The sequence below is a fragment of the Pleurodeles waltl genome, chromosome 11 (genome assembly GCF_031143425.1).
Source record: "Pleurodeles waltl isolate 20211129_DDA chromosome 11, aPleWal1.hap1.20221129, whole genome shotgun sequence".
Lineage (NCBI taxonomy): Eukaryota > Metazoa > Chordata > Amphibia > Caudata > Salamandridae > Pleurodeles > Pleurodeles waltl.
Window position 1 is genome coordinate 947,773,364 of NC_090450.1, and position 22,384 is coordinate 947,795,747.

At 47.1% G+C, this 22,384-nt stretch overlaps 1 protein-coding gene across 1 annotated transcript in view; it reads right to left on the reverse strand.

Moving 5' to 3' along the window:
- Nucleotides 1-22,384, reverse strand: part of GGT5 (gamma-glutamyltransferase 5) — a 271,294-nt gene that overhangs the window by 75,882 nt on the left and 173,028 nt on the right. Inside the window, exons 4-5 of the mRNA XM_069215133.1 lie at nt 14,169-14,364; nt 3,672-3,829 (exon numbers count right to left, since the gene is read on the reverse strand). Of these exons, the coding sequence (XP_069071234.1) occupies nt 3,672-3,829; nt 14,169-14,364 (354 nt within the window). The remainder of the gene's footprint in view (nt 1-3,671; nt 3,830-14,168; nt 14,365-22,384) is intronic.

A 22,384-nucleotide genomic window follows, 5' to 3' on the forward strand; every position in this document is an offset into this window, starting at 1 on the left:
CTAGTTTACTAGCTTCCTATTTACTCCTTACTATTGACTCCAGGAATACCTCGAGTGAGTTTTTAACTTCCTGGATTTGATTCTGTAAGCCAGCTTGTGTTGTCGAATCCTTAGAGTAAATCCATACAAGCCTGTAATTTACAAAGTTTACCCTCCAGAGTGTCCACTGTGGCTTTGGTTCTTTTTACCCTGTAAGCTGCAAAGCTAATCAATTTCCCACAAATACAGGCCTTATATGCTTCCCAAACTGTACTTATTGATGCTGAACCTAGATTGATCTAAAAAAAGTCCTTTGAAACCCTTTTTAACAGTCGTATAATCTCTTGCTCACTCAGGAGTGATCTATCAAGTGTCCATCTGGTATGTGCACGAGGGCCAGTTAATGTAAGCTCAAGTTGTACGGCTGAATGATCTGAAAGATGGCCTGGCTGATGGAAGGCCACCACTAAATTATTTCAAAGCCTTGTGTCTATCAGAAAGAAATCGATTTCAGAAGCATGTCCATATTTTTTGTTCCGAAAAATTAACTCCTTAATCTGCCCCATTCTAGTTCGCAAGGGATCTATCAGGCCCACATTCTTCATTATATTGTATAGACAATTTCTCATCCTGATTGTACTAACTGTTGGTCTGGGGGTGAGCCTATCTAGTGTAGGGTTTAGTAAAACATTAAAGTCCCCTCCAACTATTATCAAGTTCTTAGCTCCTTCTGATAGCTGGTCATAAAGTTCCATAAGTGGGCCTGGATCATCCATATTGGGGCCATAATAAGAGACCAGGATATACTCGACCTCTTCTAATCTAATATTCGCCATCAACCACCTCCCTCTGGGGTCTGCCCTTACGTCAGTCAAGCGACCTTGGACTGTGTTCTTTACAATAACTGCCACCCTTTTCACATTACAGGTTTGATTAGTGCAAGCAAACTGGGTAATCCATCTTTGCGACTTGATAATGTTCACCCACTTCTCATTTCTCAGATGTTTCTCTTGCAGGAGAATAATCTGATTGTCAGATAGTCTTAAAAATTCTAAAATTCTCCTTCTCCTGCTATTTATTCTAAGTCCATTTATGTTCCAGGTAAGCATTTTAAGTTTGAGAGTGACCCCGGACCCATCATCCTTTTCCAATCTCAAGTGTTTGCTTCCTGTCCAACCAAAGAGTTGTGTTAAAACATGAGGACTTTTCTTTTTTTGTTATTTTTTTCACATGCTCCCCACCCTGTGAAAACTTAACCAAAAGAAATCATTTTACTATGTGCCTCCCCTGAACTACCCTTCCCCCAACCCTCCCTGGGGAACCCTCCTTTTAGCCATGTTGGGTAATCCATCCTACCCTTGAGCCCGGCCACTCCGAAGCCCGCTAGTTCTCCCCTTTTATCTGTTCAAATAGTGCCACAACTTCTTGAGGATCCCTCATATTGTGCATTTTATTTTTCTACATTACTCTCAGGGTAGCGGGGAATCCCAATTGCGGAGTAGCACCTGGAGACTTAAGCTATTTACAAAACACCCACAGCCACGATTCTTGTTAATGGTAATCTTTCGCCACATTTTAAAATTGAATGAGGAACACGACATGGATGTCCACTTTCTCCTCTCCTCTTCAACTTATATATTGAACCATTGGCTAGGAGGATTAGACTAGATCAGAGAATAGTAGCCTTTCAGTATCAAAGCTAGCTTTTGAAGGAAGCCTTATATGCAGACAATCTCCTGATTTATACACAGAACTTTCAAAGTTCCTTTCCAGCACTTTTTGAAATTATAACAGGTTTTGGGAAAATCTCTGGCTATTTAGTCAATACTGACAAATCTGAGCTAATGATCTGGAACGGCCCACAGGACAAAATTTTAGAGAAAGACGAAATTCAATATTTAGGGTAAAAGTGGTTAAGAGCTTGGCATAGATGGCCCAGGTGAACTTTCTAAATCTTTTGAGGGAAACAAAGAGACTTCTCCATCAATGGTCGCATCTACAACTCTCTATTCTAGGTAGAACAAACTTAATAAAAATGGTGATACTGTTGAAATTTACCTTTATTTTTAATGCTCTGCCCCTATTTTTTAAAGCTGACTGGCTATGGAAACTGCAGGGGGAAGTAATTAACTTTATATGGTCACATAAAAATCCAAGAATAGCCTGGAAGGAATTGAGGAAAAAGAAGTGAGATGGAGGAATTGCGCTCCCAGATTTTCAGTTCTATTATTGGGTATTTCAACTGAAAAACATCAGACCGCTATTCTCTAAGGAATATACATCTTCCTGATTGCGGGCCTCAACAGAAGGTTTCCAGGAGCAGGGCACATACTTTCTCTATAAATTTGGCCATCCAAGGTATTACAAAAAAGTAAAATTAAAAGTTCTCAACATGGCCTGTAGGAATCCCGTACTATAACGAGTTGGCTGCAATCTGGGATTCACCCGGTACACCGATATGTCTACAGGATGCACTAGCTAGCCCATTAATGGAGGCAGGAATCTTACGATGGAGATAAGTAGTTATGAGAGGTTCTGGTATCCCGTGTGAGTTCCTATTAGACGTGACAAACACCAGGCTATCTAGGTTTAAATACCTACAAATTAAAAGCTGGGTACAAGGAGAACTTGAGATAGGGCTCGTCACGGATTGGGAAAGAGCAATAATAGGTACTCAGAAATTAAAGAAAGAAGTTTCAAGGTGGTACTGATTATTAATACAAGCAGAAGATGCTTCTCTTCCACTACCCGTATAGGTGTGGAAATCTGACCTCCCAGGACCTGACCTCCCTTATCACTGGCAGGTATCAATGAGTATACTTTGGTCTGTGGTGAATCTGCTCCTCTAAGGAGGAACCACCTGTTCACTGTATACAGGGCCTACTGAACTCCCGGAAAGTTAGCTAAAATTAGGTTTCAAAGGAAGAGTAACTGCCCGAAGTGCAATCTGGAAGATGCGGACGACATACATTTTTGGTGGCAGTGCCCAGATAGTCAAACCTTCTGGGAAAAAGTGGTTAAGATGATTTCATCAATCACAAACAGACGAATAGAGGCAATGATTGTATTTGGACTATATGTGGGTTTGGGGGGAGCTCACATGATAAACTGGAGAAACTTCAAGCTCATCTCATCTTTTACTTGGTGTTAATAGCTCGGCGGCAAATATGTATCAAGTGGATATCTAGATTTCCCCCTACTCATACTGATTGGCTACTGTCGGTGAAGAGAATCTCTGACCTATAGTGCAGCAACGGGTCAGTCAAATGCCAGAGAATGTGGGAACCTTTTCAAGTCTTCTACAGAACTAATTCTTCTATCCTCAGACTGGGGGATGCATAATACGAATATGTCCCTGTTATCTGATTATGGTAAGAGTCCAATGATTAAACATTAAGACACAACAGAGAGAAGGTGAGAGTGTGGGTCTGTTTGTGCTCTTTTCCCCCTCACACCTCCTTTTCTTAGGTTGATGGAGGTTATCTCTCTGGTGTCAACTCTTTGGTTAGGGCTCTGACCAGAGTCGGGATACATTTCGGGCTCCTTCTGTCTTTTGTTATAAAAATGAGGACTCAAAAAGATTTTTTTGTAAACAAATCAATGGCCAGACCTACCATGGTCTTTGTTCTTCTTGGGAGAGTTTGGCTAGTAGAACCACACACAAAGCATAGGTTAGTTATGGTTCTGCTCACCTGCCCTCCTGTCGTCTTCCACAATCTTCTGTGCCAGTGGCCCCTTGTAAAATGCATCTGCTCCACCTTCTGCCACCAAGCGTAGAGTTTCTGCCAGTGCTGGCAGCTTTAGAATGTCTCCTTTCCTCAACACATCACCGTCTTTGCAGAACACCTGGCTGTGAAGACAAAGCATGCAATCCTTTGTGTTGTACTACTTGCTAGCAGAGCAACAATCCCTACCCAGTACAGAGGTTGCAGTGCCTTTCCACCAGGCAGGTCCTGCAGCTCCAGGGGCTCCCTCTATGTCATCACCTGGGACATCACAGAAGCCTGGGAGGGGGCAGAAGGAGAAATTGCCAAGTACAGCTGTGCAAATGATGCCCACCCAAGGATGTACCAACCCTTAAGAGGGACAGGGAAATAGTTGGTGTGAGAAGTAGAAAAATCAGAAAAGTGGACAGACCAGCAAATCCAAAGGGGTGCATTTCAGCATATCAACCACTGAAATAACAAACTGCCTATATCAACTTCAAAATGTTTTGAATGTGAGTGTACAGAGGGAAGTATAGACTTGACATTCTAACTCAGTTGCATTATCTTGCCAAAACAGTGCAAGTCAACAATTTGGAGCTGACATATATGCAAATTAATATAGCAGTCATGAAATTGTGCAGACAGAAGCCCAAGTGTAACGAGATGTCCAAGTGGGCATCCAGATTAATAGAGCAAAGCAGGTGCAAACACGCATCTTATTACAGCAACATCTCTGACAGAACTGCATGAACAGCAATACTTATAATCATGGCTCTAAGGTTCTAATTCCAAAAAAGACAGCCTATTGGTCTACCAACCAAGGAGGAAGGGTGAGCAGAAGAAAAGGAACAAAAAGGGGTAAGGATAGTGAACAGGGAAAAACATTGAGTAACTTGACATTAATGGCCAATGATCATGTATAATTAATATGATGCATCCCACCTGTATAAAGACATGGAACAAACATGATTGAGCCTTCAAGCAACAAGACATTTACTGGACTAGGATCCTGTAGGGACTACACATTCCCAACCCAAGAAACAAGAGGAAAGGCAGATTTAAACTTGGACCATTCTCCAGGAAGGTTTCCTCATTCTAGCATGGATTTTCATTCTGAAGGCAATGGAGCCTTTCCTTTGATTATCAAAAGAGGGTTTATCACAAAATCTAACATGTTCAGACATTCTCCCTACTGGAAGCACACAGCGTGAAGCCATAGTGTCTTGTGTGACAAGAATATTAAGATAATTCTCCATTCCATTCCATTCATGCACCTACCCAGCCTCAGACTCAAGGAAGACTCACTCATTGTTAGGAATGGGGTTTCTGGTTGGCTAGGGAATGCATCTCAACAAGGCAGAACTCACCACTCTAGTCATGGTGAGTAAGTTACACGCCAAAGACAACCTGGGCTCACCCCACGTTGCTTGGCACAGAGCAGTCAGGCTTATCCTCAGAGGCAACGTGTAAAGCGTTTGCATAACACACACAGACTGGTGACACAATAAATACACCACAGAAGAGACTCCACATGATATATACATAAAAATATAAAATATATTGTGCACAAATCATAGACTAATATCATATCACAAATGCTGTACGTTAAGCCATTATGGAATTATAGTCATCATTCTGATAATGTCAGAGCCAAAGAGGAAGTATGCGCCATGCACTACTAGCAGGCTTGGTGGAAAGATCATGAATGGTGAAACAACATGAATCATCAGTTACATCACAGAATGTGTATGCCAGGAAATATAACACCCACTGCCAAACATCCTGAGAGAAAACATTAGAGTGCATATTATGGGATCACCTGATATGTTATTCCTTTCCCGACAGTGCAAGACATTGACGTTATAATGCAGTGAAAAGTGAGGATCTATAATGCAAAATCGGGACCAATCATTAGGGCCTGGGTTGTAGCCATTAGGCTAGAAGTGATGCATATAAACCTCCAAAGTAGACCTGCGGTAAATAAGACACACAATAACTCTAGGAGCCCATCAGGGACAAGGGATCTGCACACACTGAATTCCTTTTAGCTCTACCAGCAGGGTTACTGTAGTTTCCAAACCCTGAATACGTTGAACGAACTCTCCAGGAACGCCGGCCTAGGGAACTCCTGCACTCCTATTACACCTAGGGGGTCATTCTGACCCCGGCGGTCCATTTGGCGGGAGCGCCGCCAACAGGCTGGCGGTGCCCCGCAGGGCATTCTGACCGCGGCGGTTCTGCCGCGGTCAGAAGTGGAAAACCGGCGGTCTCCCGACGGTTTTCCGCTGCCCTTAAGAATCCTCCATGGCGGCGCAGCTCGCTGCGCCGCCATGGGGATTCTGACAGCCCATACCGCCATCCTGTTCCTGGCGGTTCACCCGCCAGGAACAGGATGACGGTATGGGTTGTTGTGGGGCCCCTGGGGGCCCATGCAGTGCCCATGCCAATGGCATGGGCACTGCATGGGCCCCCATAAGAGGGCCCCACTTTGTATTTCAGTGTCTGCTTTGCAGACACTGAAATACGCGACGGGTGCCACTGCACCTGTCGCACCTTCCCACTCCGCCGGCTCAATTCTGAGCCGGCGTCCTCGTGGGAAGGGTGTTTTGGACTGGGCTGGCGGGCGGCCTTTTGGCGGTCGCCCGCCAGCCCAGTGCAAAACCCAAAATACCCTCAGCGGTCTTTCGACCGCGGAGCGGTATTTTGGAGGGGGGAACTCTGGCGGGCGGCCTCCGCTGCCCGCCAGGGTGAGAATCACCCCCCTAATGTAGTAGGTACTGAGACACTTACGTGCCCCTTACACATAATGTGGTAGTTGGTTTGGCTATAGCGGGTTCCCATGGGGGAGAAGAAATGTTGCCAAGCATAGGTCCAACTCACACAGCAACCACTCGTGAGCAGCTCAACCCCCTAGATTTCATGGGGCAGCTCAGCCACCCGTCAGGGCAGCGCGGGATGACTGTGCGACTCCTCCCCAGGGCCTCTTGTGGGGGGAAGCGCAGGACAGCTGAGCCTCTATGGCGGTAGGGCTGTCCACGCGCTACAATAAAGGGGGAGCAGGCATTGATGACGGCTTTCTCATTGCCCCAGCAACGCCTCGGGCAGCAAACGCAGATTCTCCCCCCAGCCACTCCAAGAAGGCTCAGTCGGAGCAGTGGGAGGTGGCCGGCTGATCCAGTTGAAGGGTGTCCCTCTAAAGGGGGCTCCTGGCATGCGGCGGTCTTGGGTCTGGGCAGTTTATCCTTCCGCCGCAGCGCGGTGGCCTCTTGAAGGGCATAGTCCAGCTGACGGGGGAATCTGGGCTGGCCCACCACTCTGAGTCCACAGGGTCCTTTGGGTTGGTGTGGGGAATTCCTCACACCTGCAGGGTTCTCTCATTGAGGGGGTGGGGGGGCCAAAGGAACTTGCAAGTCCAGGCAGAGGGCACTATCAGCTGTGCCCAAGGTAATGTGAGTTTAGGCAGCGCTTCGCCTGCACTGAGGCCCTATGTAGGAAAGCGCTCTCCATGCGTTGATATCAGGCAAAAGTGTGGCGCTCCCCGGGCACGATATGTATTTGTAGGGGCAGGGATAGCAAAGGGACATCAGAAGTCTCATGTTGGCCCTTGGGAGAACACTTGGGGGCACACAGGGCCAGGCAGGCCAGCACACCAGGGCAAGCAGCGTCAGTTCCTCCCGGCAGTCCAGCAGCGCCAGGGAAGTCCAAGTCAGAGAGTACTAGCAGCAGGGCAACAAGCAGTAAACGAATCCTGAAGAGTCCGTTCAGCCCCCCAGCAGACACCAGGCAGCAGGGCAACAAACAGAAGAGCAGTTCAGATGAGTCCTTTCTGGCAGAGGTTCAGTCCCAATGCCAAAAGTGCTCTACAACTCAGGGGGAAAGCCCCTTCTACTTATACTCAAAATGCCTTTGTTCGGGGGGGAGGATAACTTCATAGGAGTCCTTTCAGGTCAAGCACAACACCCTTTCAACCCAGCCCTGTCTCCAGACATCAGTAGGGGGTAATCAGTCCATTTTGTGAGGGTAGAACACAACCTATTCACATGTAAGGTGTGCACGACCCTCCCTCTCCCCAGCCCAGGTAGACTATCAGTATGTAGAGGCCCCTTCTGTCACACCCAGCCCCTCCTGTGTGATGGCTGTATGGAAAGTATGCACCAAGTGGAGCTGTCACTCTGCCCGAGATGTGGATTTGAGTCAGGCTGCAAAAGCACTAGAGTTATAAGCACAGAGAAATGCCCACTTTCTAAAAGTGCCATTTCTACAATGGTAATAAACAATCCACCTACACCAATAAGCAGGATTTCTCACTACCATTCCAAACACACTAAACATGCCCACGCTCTTCTTCATAGATCAGAAGATACCACATAAACAGATGTCAGGGCATTTCCAATGCAGTCCTATGAGAGGAGCAGCACTCACAGTAGTGAGAAAAGAAATAGGCTGATTGTCACTACTAGGACATGTAGTACATAAAGACATATGTCCTACCTTTTACATAAACAGCACCCTGCCTATAGGGCTATCTAGGGCCTGCCTTAGGGGTGACTTAGGTGTGGCAAAAAGGGAGTTTAGGTCTTGGCAAGTAGTTTGACTTACCATGTCAGTGTGGGAGAAAACTGCGCACGCAGGCCCTGCAGTGGCAAGCCTGAGACAGGTCTGAAAGGCTACTTCCGTGGGTGGCACAATCTGTGCTGCAGGCTCACCAGTGGCATTTAATTTACACTCTCTGGGTATAGGTTACACTACTTTACAAGGGACTTACAGATAAATTAAATAAGCCAAATATACCAAGTTGTAGGGGAGAGAGCACATGCACTTTAGCACTGATTAGCAGTGGTAAAATACCAAGAGTCCTAAAGCCAACTAAAAGAGGGTCCGAAAACTAGGAGGAGAAAGGCAAAATGTTTGGGGCTAACCCTGCAGAAACAGCCATTTCCAACACTCATTGTAAGGGTTGGTGCCCTCCACACAACCTTCATGTGCTTGATGCCACCTCGCAATGCTCCTCACATTCCAGCATCTTCTGTCTTGAGTCACCACACTGGTTTTGTTAACTCTCACCACTTTCATGGGCGGGGAAAATGTGGACATGCCTTTATGAAACCTCCCTGGGAGTACAATATTTACCCATTCACCTACTTTTATGTCTGCTTGTTTGACATTTTTGTTTGTTTCATAGATAGATGGTTTTTGACTTGTGATGTTTTTAGGAAATGCTCGTTCTGATCTCATCTTCGTTCAATAGTCCCGCTTATCGTATCAATTTGCTTAGCCACCACAGACAGACTTTCAAAGCTGGTGATTTACCTTTGAGAGGTACAATGGAACACTTGCTTGCAAGCAAATGGGAGTAATTCTATAGGCCCAAAGGCTCTCTCAGATTGTTCTGACCCATGACCGATTAACTGGGAATGCTAATTTCATGCAATCTTTGTAGCAGAAGTTGAAACATTCCACTTGGTCACTTTATGGTGGATCATAAAATGGTGTACTAATATGAGCAATGTGAAGTGTCTACACAGGGCACCCACAAGGATGTTCTCTCCAAGTTTTATGATGTTGATATTCCCATGTGGCTATGGTGCTCATTTTCGAAAAGCTTAATAATTACTCCTGCTGAAAAACTGTTTTGTCACTCTTCATGACCAAATTGCCTCCATGCCCTATTATTTGGCCAGATGGTTGAAAGACTGCAAATATCCTTGTAAAGATATGCCGGGTGGAGAGGCATGGTCAAGCAACATGGCCGACAGGATGTGAGCCCCTGAGCTCCCAGCCAGCTCATAAATAATCCTGCACCATCCTGGTCTATTTGCCCTGTACATAACCCAATAATTACCCCAGGGATGTGGACTGGGCCTGAGGGGTGTTTGCAGTTGTCTCTGGGCTCCCTAAGACCACCAAAGCTCGAGAGCCTGGCAGAGGACTGGTGAGGCGGTTAATGGGTGAGCCCGCTGCATGGCGGATCGGAACGTGCCGCCCGACGTGCTGCTGCAGGGCACTCCCATTGCCTAGAAAAGCTGCTAGGGGCCATTGCAGCATCCGAGGATGCAGGCACAGGCAGAAGACAGAGGCTTGTTGTCCTGTGGCCGTCTGAGCCTTTGTGGGGCCAGTCAGTGCAGACAGAGCAGCGCAAACGGAACGAGGAGGCCGCGCCGGAGTTCAGGTGAGCTCTCACCGGCAGCCTTGCCAGACCAGTGAAGAAGCCCTAGGGGAGCACCAAAAAGGAGAGGGGGACTGCCTGGGCTGAAGCAGTCCCTTGTTGGAGGCACTGCTCCCAGAGCGGTGGGCCATGAGCACTATTACCTGGCCTGAGATTGAGGCCTGCGGCAGACTGACCCAGTGGGCCTCCTGGTGGCTCGGTGGCGCAGTCAGTTGGAGCCGCAGACTGCAAGTTGTAACGAGGCCAGGCCCTGCCTTTCCCACTCCCTGAGTGCTGGACTTAGGGATCCCCCCTGAGGTGGTAGGAGGGGCCCCAGAGAAGAGCAGGTAACCCTGAAGCCAGGTGCAACAGTGTTGGGATGGTGTTGGAGGGCCCTAGTGCATCATGTGGAATCACTCACTGGGCAACCGCCGGGTCATCGGAGGTGGTCCGGCCGAACCTGGGGGAAACACGCCCAAGGTGTTGCTGCCCAAGTGAAGACCTTTTGTTAGCGGCAGAAGACAACGGGGTACAGTCAGCGCCTGCCCTCACTCGGAGGAGGCAGTACAGCCCACCTGTTGCTTGTGGGTGCCTTGGGTGACCTTTATTCCATCTATGACCGGGGCTGGCCAGAGGACGCATGTTTATTGAGCTGGACTGCTGCTCCTGATCTGTACGGACACATCAGGCTACAGGTGAGACGTCCTGGTGGGTCCATATAGCAGCAATATGGTGGGTGTGGAGCACCTGGACCCGCTTGCTGGGGAAAGCAACCCTGGAGGCCAGATAGACACACCTGAGTTGGTGACCCCTGCATGCCTCCGTTGGTGGGAGCTTAAGTAGCCCGGAGACGAGGTCATGTGACCTGGGGGTACAAGAAGCACAGGCAGGAGCTACTCCTGGTGACTTAAACTGTAGGGTTTCGGTGGTCGTTTTCATGCACTGATCATTGGCAAGGACAGATCAGCGCACTCACATGCACCAAACACTATCACTCAATATATCACGCTGCAAGAGCAGACCCAGAGACTCACGCAGCAGGGAGGGGCAGACAATACGGAGGGCTCCCAGGAAGGGAATCAGGAACCCACCAGTGCTGAGCTGTTGGTGGCTATACCTGGCTCCTGGACCACGCTCAAAAATAAAATAGAGACAGTCTCCATTGATGTCAATTACCGTTGTGTTTTTGAGGAGGATAGCGGATAATGTCACAACCGCTAAGGGCAACACTGAAGAGAAGCAGGGGGAAGTTGCAGCCCCTAAGTGTCAGATGACCCAAATGTCTATGATCATGGGAGAGCCTGAGTGCCGAGTTGAGGATGCGGAGGGTTGCTCCCACTGCAGTACGTAATTTGGGTGCTGGGGGGGCTTAGCTGAAAATGTCCTAGAAAACTGGGTGCGGAGGAAGCTAAAACCCAAGGGACTGCTGGACTACGTTGTGGTGGAACATGCACACAGGACTCTGGTACCCTCTCTCCCACTGGGGCCCCACCCACAGCAATCATTGCAAAAGTCCTAAGCTATCATGACAGGGATTGTATCCTTAGAGCTGCACATGAAGAGGCTGTGTCCCTCCTTGACAACTTCAGGATTGCCATTTACCTGTACCACACAAAAAAGGTGGAGCAGCAACGAAAATCCTTCCTAAGCGTAAAGCAAAAACTGAGGGTGTTACAACTTAAATATATAGTCCTGTACTCTGCAAGACTGAAGGTCATCTCGCAGGGCAAGGAACACTTTTTTTGAGCATCCAGAAGAATTATGGACATGGCTTGAACTCTGGGACAAGACAGTAGAGCTCCCCCCTTACCCCCCCGGTGGGAGACTCACAGCAAAACCAGGCATCCCAGCCTGGTGGGGCCCCCCAATGCAAACACTCCATGCACGATGACTCGAATACCCGCCCTCGGGGCTCGCAGAGGGTGATGATTCTTGAGGACGGTACCATGCAGTTACACACTTAGGAGGCACAGGAGATGTAGATGATCACTGGGGCCACCGCCCGAGACAGGAGCAGAGACTGAGGAGTCATGGGCTGAATTGGACTTTGTCCTAGATACTATGGTTGTCCCAGATTTGGAGAATGGGGATGGCTGTTGATGATTACTTCACCCCCACAAAAGATGATTTCGGGTCTGTGAATTGAATGGCCACAGAGGCAGAAGGTAGCTTGAGGTTGGTTCAGCTTGCAGCCAGTGAGTGGCTGTTGACAAGAGTAAAAATGGAGCAACTGAATTGCAGGGGATGGGGGCCCTCACTTAATGCACTGCTAGAGACTGCCTGATAGGCGTCTTTGAGATACTGGGCAATGTTTTGTTTTTCCGAGGGGGTTTTGACAGCATATGCAGGGATGAGTGGCTTGCATGGTGGACGGGTGATTGATCAAGTTTGCCGGTCCCTTTTGGACGGGGAGGGATGCTGAGATGGTTCTGTCACATGCAATGGGTGCACATCGATAGTCGATTGGTTGCAATATGTTTGTCCGTGTGTGATGGGGGTTGTTTGGTTCTAACAGTTTAATTTTGTTTTTGTTTGAACAGTGGTTGAGCAGGAGCATGGAGCGGTGGGTGGTTGAGGGGTTCCTGCAGGATCTCTCTATGAATAATGGCGGTGACTACAGATTTCTGACCTGGAACGTCAGGCGGTTAGGCACCTACACGAAGAGAAACAGAGTGCTCACCTTCCTTAAGCAACATAAGAAGTGTAGTGCGCCTGCAGGAAACACTTGGACAATGTTGGGGACACATGACTAGCAGAGAAGTGGCAGGGGAATGTCTTCCACTCATCCTGCTCCACCTATGCCAGGGGGACACTGATCTGGGTTGCCATTTTCTTTAGCACTTGTAGAGGCAGATGTGGAGGGAAGGTACATGTTGTTACAAGGGACACTTGACGGGAGGCAGTTGACAGTACTGAACACATATGCCCCAAAAACCGATGACCCTTACTTCTTTTTGGCAAAGCAGGACCTCTTAACTGGCTAGAACAGTGTTCTATTGAGGTTCCTCTCCAGCACCCAGATATGCATGCTGGAGAGGAACCTCGATGGAACACTGCCCAGGGTGGGTACAAAACCCCTCATTACAGCTGCACTCACAGGAGTAATGCAAAATATGGGCCTGGGGACATCTGCCATACACGACATCCCACACAAAAGGCATTCACCTGTCACTCCCTAACTCACAATACATTCAGTGGGCTGGATAGGATCCTGGCGGGAGGGGTTCCGCGGGCTGAGGACATCGAGGTGACACACCTGGCGTGCTTCTTATCCGATCACTCCTCACGAGACGGAGGGAGATGGCATGGAGGATGCCAGTCAACATTCTCACTGATCTCATTGGGAAGGAGGCGCTTTCTTGGGGCTTGACAGTATAGGGATGCCAATTTTGGTACCAGGGCACACGGGGCCACCGAGTGGGAGCTGCTTAAGGCTGTGCTCAGGGGAACTTGTCTGTCCCAAACAGTTCCTGTCCCTGCGATCCTTTACACTGGAGTAAAATGTATTTTGTTGTCTCAACAGCCTTTTATTGGCTTCAATAGCTACTTGATGAGCAACTATGTTCCCTTACATTTGTTTTTATTACAGCCATGAAACTCTATACGAAAGTTTACATTCATGCATAATAACAATTATCTAATATTAGTGAATGTATTTGCTTTTGCAGTTGGAGAGGGAAATTGCAGACCTGTGGATGATAGGGGTTACCCAGGACCAAGGACTTTGGACAAGCTGGAAAGCCAGGATTAACCACCGTGCCTCATGGCTGCAGACCCAGCATTACAACGAAGTTATCAACTGTATTACACGTTTCAGGGCATTGCCAAAAACAAGGATAAACCTATTGTTAACACATTATCCTAAGGTTGCTAAAAAGGAGCTATTTGGATAGTAGTGCACACTTATTGAGAGTACTATATAGATGGTTGTAAGTATATTACTAATGCAGGCAGCATCAGTTCAAATTCTTACAATGCATGGCAAAGCTCGCAAAGAAACCAGCGGCGGCCCCTCCATTAGGACGCAGGAACATCACCCACCCCGCCACTGCCACAAAAGGTGAAAAACAAAATGGTAATAAAATTAATTTATTAGCATTTCATTTTTCATTTTCCCCAGCCCGAGCCCAGCAGTCAGTGCCCCCTTACCCATGTACCTCATGTGTTTTAAATGAAAGCAGACTTCCTAATTTTCTGCAGATCTCACAGCTCTTGCCTCCTTTCGGAGCGCTCTGTCTAGTTCATTTAGTGTCCCCCAGGTCCCAGGCAAGTGCTCTTGACCCCCTTCCACCTCATGGACTCCCCAGACACAGTATATTAAAGCGCCGGTCCCTTACCATATGGATGTGTTCAAAAAGAAAGGCTTCAGCATGGAATGGTTGAGGAATGAATTGAGGACCGCTGGCACCGGGAACCCCTCGGTGGCTAGTCTGATGGTCGGCTCAAACAGCGTCCTCCACGGTAACTTGCCATGCCGCTTGTGGGCGACTTCGTACCCGCGTAACTCACCCGGTACCCCAATCCAATGAGGGCCTGGAGAGACAGAAGAAGTCAAAATTATTCAAGAATGCTCTAGTTCAGTGGTTACCAACCTTTTGACTTCTGTGGACCTCCACTTTATCAATCCTGGAACCCAGGGACCCCCACTGAATCATTATAGGAATCCGGGGACCCCCCAACTCAATCATTACGGAAAGCTGGGGACCTAATCTGCTAAAATTATTACATTTTCTAAGCAGTCGCAGACCCTCTGAGGAGGTTTCGCGGACCCCCTGAAGAGGTTTTGCGGACCCCCAGGGACTATTGAATGAAAATCATTTAACCAGCAACTCATGCAACTTATCACGTGCATGGTCCCTACCCTCACACCACAATCCCTCCACCAGTAATGCATGATGTATGCCCACATATCACAGACCCTTCATGTGCACGATTGGAGGCCTAATGCTACATTCCATTAACATACACAATCCATACACCTTTGCAGAAGAACTCCTGCATCCCGTCCGTATTTATCAGTATGCAAATTTAATGCATAAGAGTTGCATAAGAGGATGAATAAATAATTACACACAAGTCCTCCACATAGAGAAACTGAATGCCCCTATGCATGGCATTTGTACTTGTCTAATTATGTCAACTTAAGGTTTGTAGGTGGCTCGTCGGTTGGTGGAAGGTCATGTGTTTGTTGATGTATGCTGGCCCGTCGTTGGGCTGGGCTTTGTATGAATGGGTCAACATCCTGAACTGGCATCTCTTCTGGATCGGGAGCCACTGTGGGTTCTTGAGGTGGGGTGTGATGTGGGTCTGTCTGGAGAGGTCAAGGATGAGCCTTGCCACTGAGTTTTGTATCATCTGTAGTCTCTTCAGGAGGCATGCATTGATTTCTACGTAGAGTGTATTCTCATAGTCCAGCCTGCTAGTGACGAGGGCCTTTGTGACGGTCGATCTGGTTGACTGGGAGCCACCTGAAGATCGAGCAGAGCATGCACAGGGTAGATAGCTTGCTGCCCAAGATGATGCTGAAGTTGCAGGCATGGTCTGTCATGGCAGGGGTTGGGCTGACTTCAGTAGGCCACCATGTGTGGTTCCATGGCGAGGTATTGTTCCCAAAGATGATGACTTCCATCTTGTCTGTGTTGAGTTTGAGACAGTTGTCCTTCATCCAGAGGACCAGGGATCAGTAATACCCATAAGCCTCTGCTCTAGTCTGTTCCTCTCTCGAGTGCTGCCATCTGTCCCATTTTGGTTAGAAGAGTCCTGGTGCACTCCATTCTTCTCCAGGTCTGTCACAGTCAAGATCCTCTAACTGTTTGTGCCTCTCTGAAGACCAACCCTCCCCAGCTCTAGAACAGGCGATAAGGTGCTTGCCCATATGACAGGTTTGGGGACTCTGGGTGAGGCACAACTTCGAAGACCCTTTGTTTCATTCAGCAGCAGAAGCACAGAACAAGCATTTGCAATGCAATAGGTCTCGTGTTTGCTCGAGTTAGAGCTATTAGCGTTGTAAATTCCTAACTGGACTTTTCTTGCCACAAAAATAGAAAATGAAAATGACATAAGCAAGCCAATTCAAAGTGCCACGACCGCCATGAGCGTGATCACAAAGGAGAGAGACAGAAAAAGAAGTTCTCTCGCAGTCAAATGTACCAGCAAATGTGCAATTATCCATGTAACAGGGGCAGTCTGCAAGGCAGTAACAAAACCGCCCATGTATGTTTCAAACATAAAGCATTTACCAATGATAACAAGGATTTTTGAAAGGCAAGCCCATAAACGAGAGGCAGTGATGGGCGTGCGGTGGGCATGCTTAAAAGTCCACAGATATATTACAACACCTCAGAGCGTTTGCGCCCTCGACCTAAAAACTGGACTGCATAAACTGCTAATGCAAAGAACTGGTTTTCTTGAGAGCTCTGCTACAGCAATGGAATCCAATGGAGGACTGTGAAAGCAAATCCATGACTCTATCTTTAGTTATTGATAATCCTGAACATATATTAAAAAAAGTAAAAGGATGCAAAAGAGACCAGGACATGGTGCGCTACGCCCATCTGACATAAAGGAAGTTGAGATGTTCTTGATGGATGGAGAGGGAAAAGACTGTTCATGGAGAATGGACTCCCGTGTGAGAAAAGTGTAGCAAGCTCAGCATTCCAGCTGCAAACTCGTGCAAAGTATGACATGCCTTGGAGGCAAATGATTTAGGGGCGACTATAACAGTATGGGACTTCCAAGACAGATCAGCCTGTGGAAGCCAGTGGTAAGTCGTGAACAACTTACAGGAGGTGGGAGGTTCCATAACGCCACTGAAAACCAAAGCAGTGAGTTTTAGCCACCAACTTTGAGTGACAGGTGCCCACAATGCAGTGAGGTCCCCGTCCTGCTGTCGGTCAGTATCGTCCGCCTACAGGTCACGCACATCTACTCTCACTGGTGCATGTGCTGATCTCAGTGACAGGACAAGAAAAGTTCTAAATATGCATGGTCTGGAAACTCACCTGTGTTGAGAATAATCTACAGCACTATTTAGACAGTACTATTTATTTACCAGTGTTCAGTTAATTAAAACCATTACACAATCAATACACAAATAAAAGATCATAAAATACTAAAAGGATGATTTTAAGTCAAAATATGCAACTTGATTGTGGAGTATTACAGAATTGCTTGCTAACTAATTGTGCGCGTGTTCCCTAAGCTCTCAATCTCTGGGAGCTGGCTCCCTAATTTGTCCAAAAATGTCACCAGCCTGCAGCTAAACTGCACATCGTTCTCTTTGAATCCAGCTAAAATCGTTGGCCTGCACCTATGCAGTCCCTTTTGAAGTCATACTGGTCATAGGAGCCTTTTGCGGTCCATCATAGTACTTTTGCAGAGGCATATCTGGTGGAGCAGATTTCTAGAGCCAGACCGCAAAGCCAACAGGTGCACCGTCATGTTACCTTGCGTCCACCTTGGGAGATGGACATAAGTTGGAAGACAGCCCATTCGGTATTTCATGAAAGCTGCTTTCATCCGTGGATTGACTGCTACTCCCAGGTAAGACTGTGGGACAAGGCTATCGCATGATGACAAGACGAGCCAGGCATGGCTTAGTTTCGATAAAACTTATTTGTCCATTAGCTGTGAGAGAGACTTGACTCTTTCTTTCATCACACACTCGATGAGCTGGTACAAGCTGAATTGGGGTAGTTGGTCTACCAGGCCCAAGGCCGCCAGAGAGGACTCAAAATAAAGGGGAGTTGGATTGCGCAGTGATTGCAACCCAGATAAGGGAGCTTAGACAGCCTTGTCTTGCAGTCTTAAGTTTATCGTTTAAGTTAATAAATGCCCTTTTTCTTGGTAGAGACTGACCAAGGCATATTCAAGACGGCCTTGGGCCACTGGTTCACGGTTTGGTAAACCGAACAGCCCCTTGAAAAGCTTAACAATCGTTTTGTCCAAGTGCTCCTCTCCTCCTCAAAGCTTCGCTGCTGTATGTAATTGTTGGAATTAGTTTGGCTTGAACGATCTTTAGTAGCGGGAGGTAAGTTGAAGAAGCTGAGGGGTTTTTAACGTGCTTAAATGCAAATGTAAGAGAGATGGATTTCCAGCTGAGGCTTTCCAGGTGGGGCTTAGAGCTGTTGCAGTCGAGGAGAATGCCTAGGTATTCATATTCACGCACTGATTCAATTTTGCTGTTGCCCAGGTACCACTGGTGCGGCGGCCACGCGGTCGCCCTGAAGGACATGATTTTTGATTTCCCCAAGATAATGGGAAGAGCATTTTCTTCTGAAAATTCAGCTGCTGTGTTGAGTAGCCTCTGGAGTCCTATTCTGGTATGGCTGAGGAGAATAAGATAGTCGGACTATATCAAGCATGCCATAGCAGTTTACCCCAATCTTGGTGAATGCGAGTTTGCCTTGTCCAGTTTCACCGGTAGATCTGTCAAAAAGAGATTAAAAAGAAGAGGCGCGAGCACACATCGCTGCCACAGACCCTGAGAGGTAGGAATGTTTCTGGAGAGGTGCGTCCCATCACCTAACTTGACCCTCACCCAAGTATTAGTGTGGAGAAGGGCTATCGCTTTTAACAGGTGGTGTGGAATGCCCCATTTTGAAAACTTAGACCATAATTTCCTTCTGTCTACTCGATGAAACGCTGCTTTATAGTCTATGAAGGAGAGGAAGAGGGACTTCTTGGTGCGCTTGGTGGTAGTGATACAGCCATAAGATTAGCATTTGTACCTACCCCTTTAGAGAAGCCGGTTTGGTTAAACGGGATCAAGTTATTGTCAGGAACCCAGGTTCAAGTTCCCCCAAAAGGATTTTGGACTTCACATCTAAAAGTGCAATCAGTTGGTAGTTTGCTGCGTCATTGGTCAAGCCTCCTTTGAAGATTAGGGAGATGATTGAGCCTCTCCATGGTTGCAGAATGATGTTTGTGGTGAGTATGCAATTATAGTGTCCTCTTTGTACAAGGCGGCAGAAATATCATTGGGTCCCGGTGCCCCCTCACTCTGACACTTAATGATTCTCTTTCTCGTTGTTTCTGTGAGAATCTGAAGGCAGCTGATTGATTGTGAAGAAAAGCAGGTGGCACTTTGTGCTTGAACTTGTGTTTTTTCCTAGGGCTGGGGACCCTCACCTACGGGCCCCTAAGTCGAGGGACCAAAGTGGCAGGAGAGATATTGATACCAGGTAGGCTCAGAGACGTTAATTATGGAGCGGGTGTGTGTTGCAGAACTTAGGCTGTTTATGTGTCTCCAGAACTGTGCGTGCCTATTTGACTTTAATGTGTGCAGGAGCTTTCCGGCTGCCTTATCTGTTTGGTGCACCCACAAGTGGCCTCTGTAGGCAGATCTGGAAGTGGACACCAGCGCTCTCAAATCCTCATCTCTAGGCTCTTTCTGAAGAAGGTGAAGGGCGATGTTTAGATTGTGTTTGAGTGTCTCTGTTCACCATCCGGATGGAGGTCCTTGAGGACTGTAAAGTCTTGTTGACAGGATGCCAGAAATTCCCCTACAAACCCATCCCAGGCTGCTTGTGCTGTTGGCTCGGGGTCTGTGAGGTCCAGTTTAAGGGACCACATTCGCTTGGCTTTTTCTGCCAGGTCTGCTGTGGTCTCTGATGTCCATTTGATTCACCTTCTGTAATTTGTATACGTTACACACTGAAGCACACCTGTAGGATCATGATGATCAATTGGACGCCTCTGCCTGCTACCTGGAATTTCGAAATTCGTCAGAACAGGGAACAGGGATGATGATAGAATTGTAAAGTCTATCAGCTTTCTCGTTTTTTGATTAAAAAACGTGAATGAAGGAGGTTGATCTGTGCAGTAATGGCCATTAGTGGATCGAAGACCCATTGCTCCGAGGTCTTTTATTAGCAGTTTCCCTAACCTAACCCCTTTGTAAGATCCAGATGAAATTTGACTGGGATCTGCCAAAAGGTGTTCCGTGCCGTAATAGCTTCTTCAGAAAGCTCCGTTCCTGATAGATTCATGTTGAAGTCACCGCTTAGAATCAGCTCAGAGCAAGGAGTTTTATTTAGTTGCTATTCAATCTTCTCTTTCAGCTGCCGTACAGCCTCCAGTCTGCAAGCTTTCTCCGGGGGGGAATTAGATGTTCATTAGAGCTAAATGGAGGATGGAGGACCCTTGTGTCGTAGAATGAAAAACTGTCATCAGATTTTTGCACGTGGCTGAGGGCATGTAATGGTGCCCCTTCATTGCTTAACTGAGACATATAGGCCCGTATTTATACTTTTTTTAGCGCCACATTTGCGCCGCTTTTTGACGCAAAACTGCGCAAACCTACATAATACAATGGTATTTTGCAAGTTTCCGCCGTTTTTGCGTCAAAAAACTATGCAAATGCGGCGCTAAAAAAAAGTATAAATACGGGCCATAATGAGTCCACCGCTCGGGCACCCAAAGCTGGCCCTCCTTGATGCGGGACGTGATAACTCACGAATCCCAGGATTGCAGGTGAAGATTCCGTCCAGGTCTCCTGCAGCATCATTATTTGGAATGATGTTAGCTAGTTCAGTAGGCTCTATTCCTCCAGTTTATCCAGCAACCCATTGATATTCCAGGAGCACATTGCAAGGTTGGTTTTATCTTCCTGGTCACTGGGAGTTGGCCTGCTCCGTCATAGTTAAATAGTCTACAGGTTCATATAACCAAGGATAGTGAACCAGAAAAAAACTTTTAAATGCAAGTAAGGTAAATCACAGCAGGAGCTCCATCATTGGTGGAGGAAGGAAATTATAAATTTGGGGTCCGTCTGTCCAACATGTCTTCCACTGGATTTCGTAACAGGTGTTAATACAAGGAAATACTTATTGCACAATGATAAATTCAAGAAGAAACGTTATCAAAGTATTACGATCAAGGTAAAAACCACACCGAAGGAGTGTGTGTTGTAGTAGGAGGGCTGGGCTTTCTCACAAAAGTCTGGAGCCCCTCAGGGAGGAAGGAAGCGCTTTATTTCATGTCCCACCCTAATGTTACAGCCCGGTTTCATACCTGAAGGGCTTCTGATCCTTGCATGGAGACACTGCCATCCAACCACAACATGGGGCTTGTTAGATCTGATCCTCTATTGTAGACCAGGACCAATGTCCCAGCCCTGATGAACAGTCACACCTGCGCACGCGTGCAGCCAGAAGGGAGGACTCCAGGAAGAGGCCAGCAAATGTGTTATTCAACTTGCTCTCTTGGAAAGGGCCCAGTCATTTAAAAATCAAATCTGAACACGTATTTCCAGCACCAATTCTTCATAATCAAAATGATGGGAGTGTATCTTTGGTAGCTTCTCGCTATAACAATATTATCCATTGGACTGTGCTGTAGTTGCATTGATATAGCACTTTACACACCCGATGAGGTGCAGAAATACTAGAAACAAAGCACTTTAGCCCTAAACGAGACTGTGCACCAAAACTGCTGTTAAATATGGCTCAGTGGACCTAGCCTGAAAAACACATTTCTCAGTCCATCTTTCTACATGACTCCTCCCTGAAGTGCAGCAACAGGTCAGACCTTCTGAGCCATCGGGTTGCCAGACCCAGTACTGGCAGGAGAGCACGTGTCCTGCCCTATTGTTTACCTTCACAAATCAGTGCATTCTAGGAGCTATCCTGTTCGCTGCATCTACCGACCAGCAGATCTGAAGCCAAGGATCTGTATAAGAAAGTCTAGAACTGAGCCACTGACCTGTGCACATGACATGACCTGTCCTAAAAAGAAGGCTCTTGCTCCTAAACCCTGCACACTAGGAACAAGGTAGGCACCCCCCTGAAAAACCCATTTCCACCTCACTAACTCAATGGAATGAAAGACCGAATAAATGAATAGATACATTTTCATATAAAGCAAACGAGGCTGGAGTCTGCATTTCAACTAACACAACAGAGGCAGCACCCAAGGGCTCTTTTTTTCTCAACCACGGCCTTAGAAGCTATTTTATGGCATGGCGCTCATTTCTAGGCGCTCACAGTGCTTGTGGACTGGTTACTGTGATTTGTAGAAACGTGACCCCCCTCAAGAGTGTGAGGTCGGCTGTGATAAAACGCGAGTGATGTCTAAGTTGTGTTTTTATTGCACTGTGTCCCACAATCACACTTTACAGCGAGCCCATCAACTGAAGCAAAGACCAGAGTGGCTTAAGTGTCTCTTTCAACAGATCACTCCACAGAAACAGGCTCCTGAATTTTAAATGCCCGTAAAACCTGTAATAAGCATCTAATTCAAAAAACACTTCACAAGCAACTGCTTTATGGCTGTTCTCGAACTCAACCACAGCGCAGTGCAGTAGATACTAGTAGCCTTCCAGAAAGTAATTAAAAACATTGCAAAAGAGTTCAAAACATTCCGGAATAGTGAGCTCACACACAAAATGCAAAGTTAAGATCAGACTACAACGCTGTAGACCGAGCCAAGGAGTGGGATGAACGCAGCATGAAACAAGAATGAAAATAAAAAACATACGAAAAGAAGGGATAAGGACTGCATAGAAAAGAAACTAATCTTTTAGCAATGGGCTATGCTCCTGATCAAGGCATGG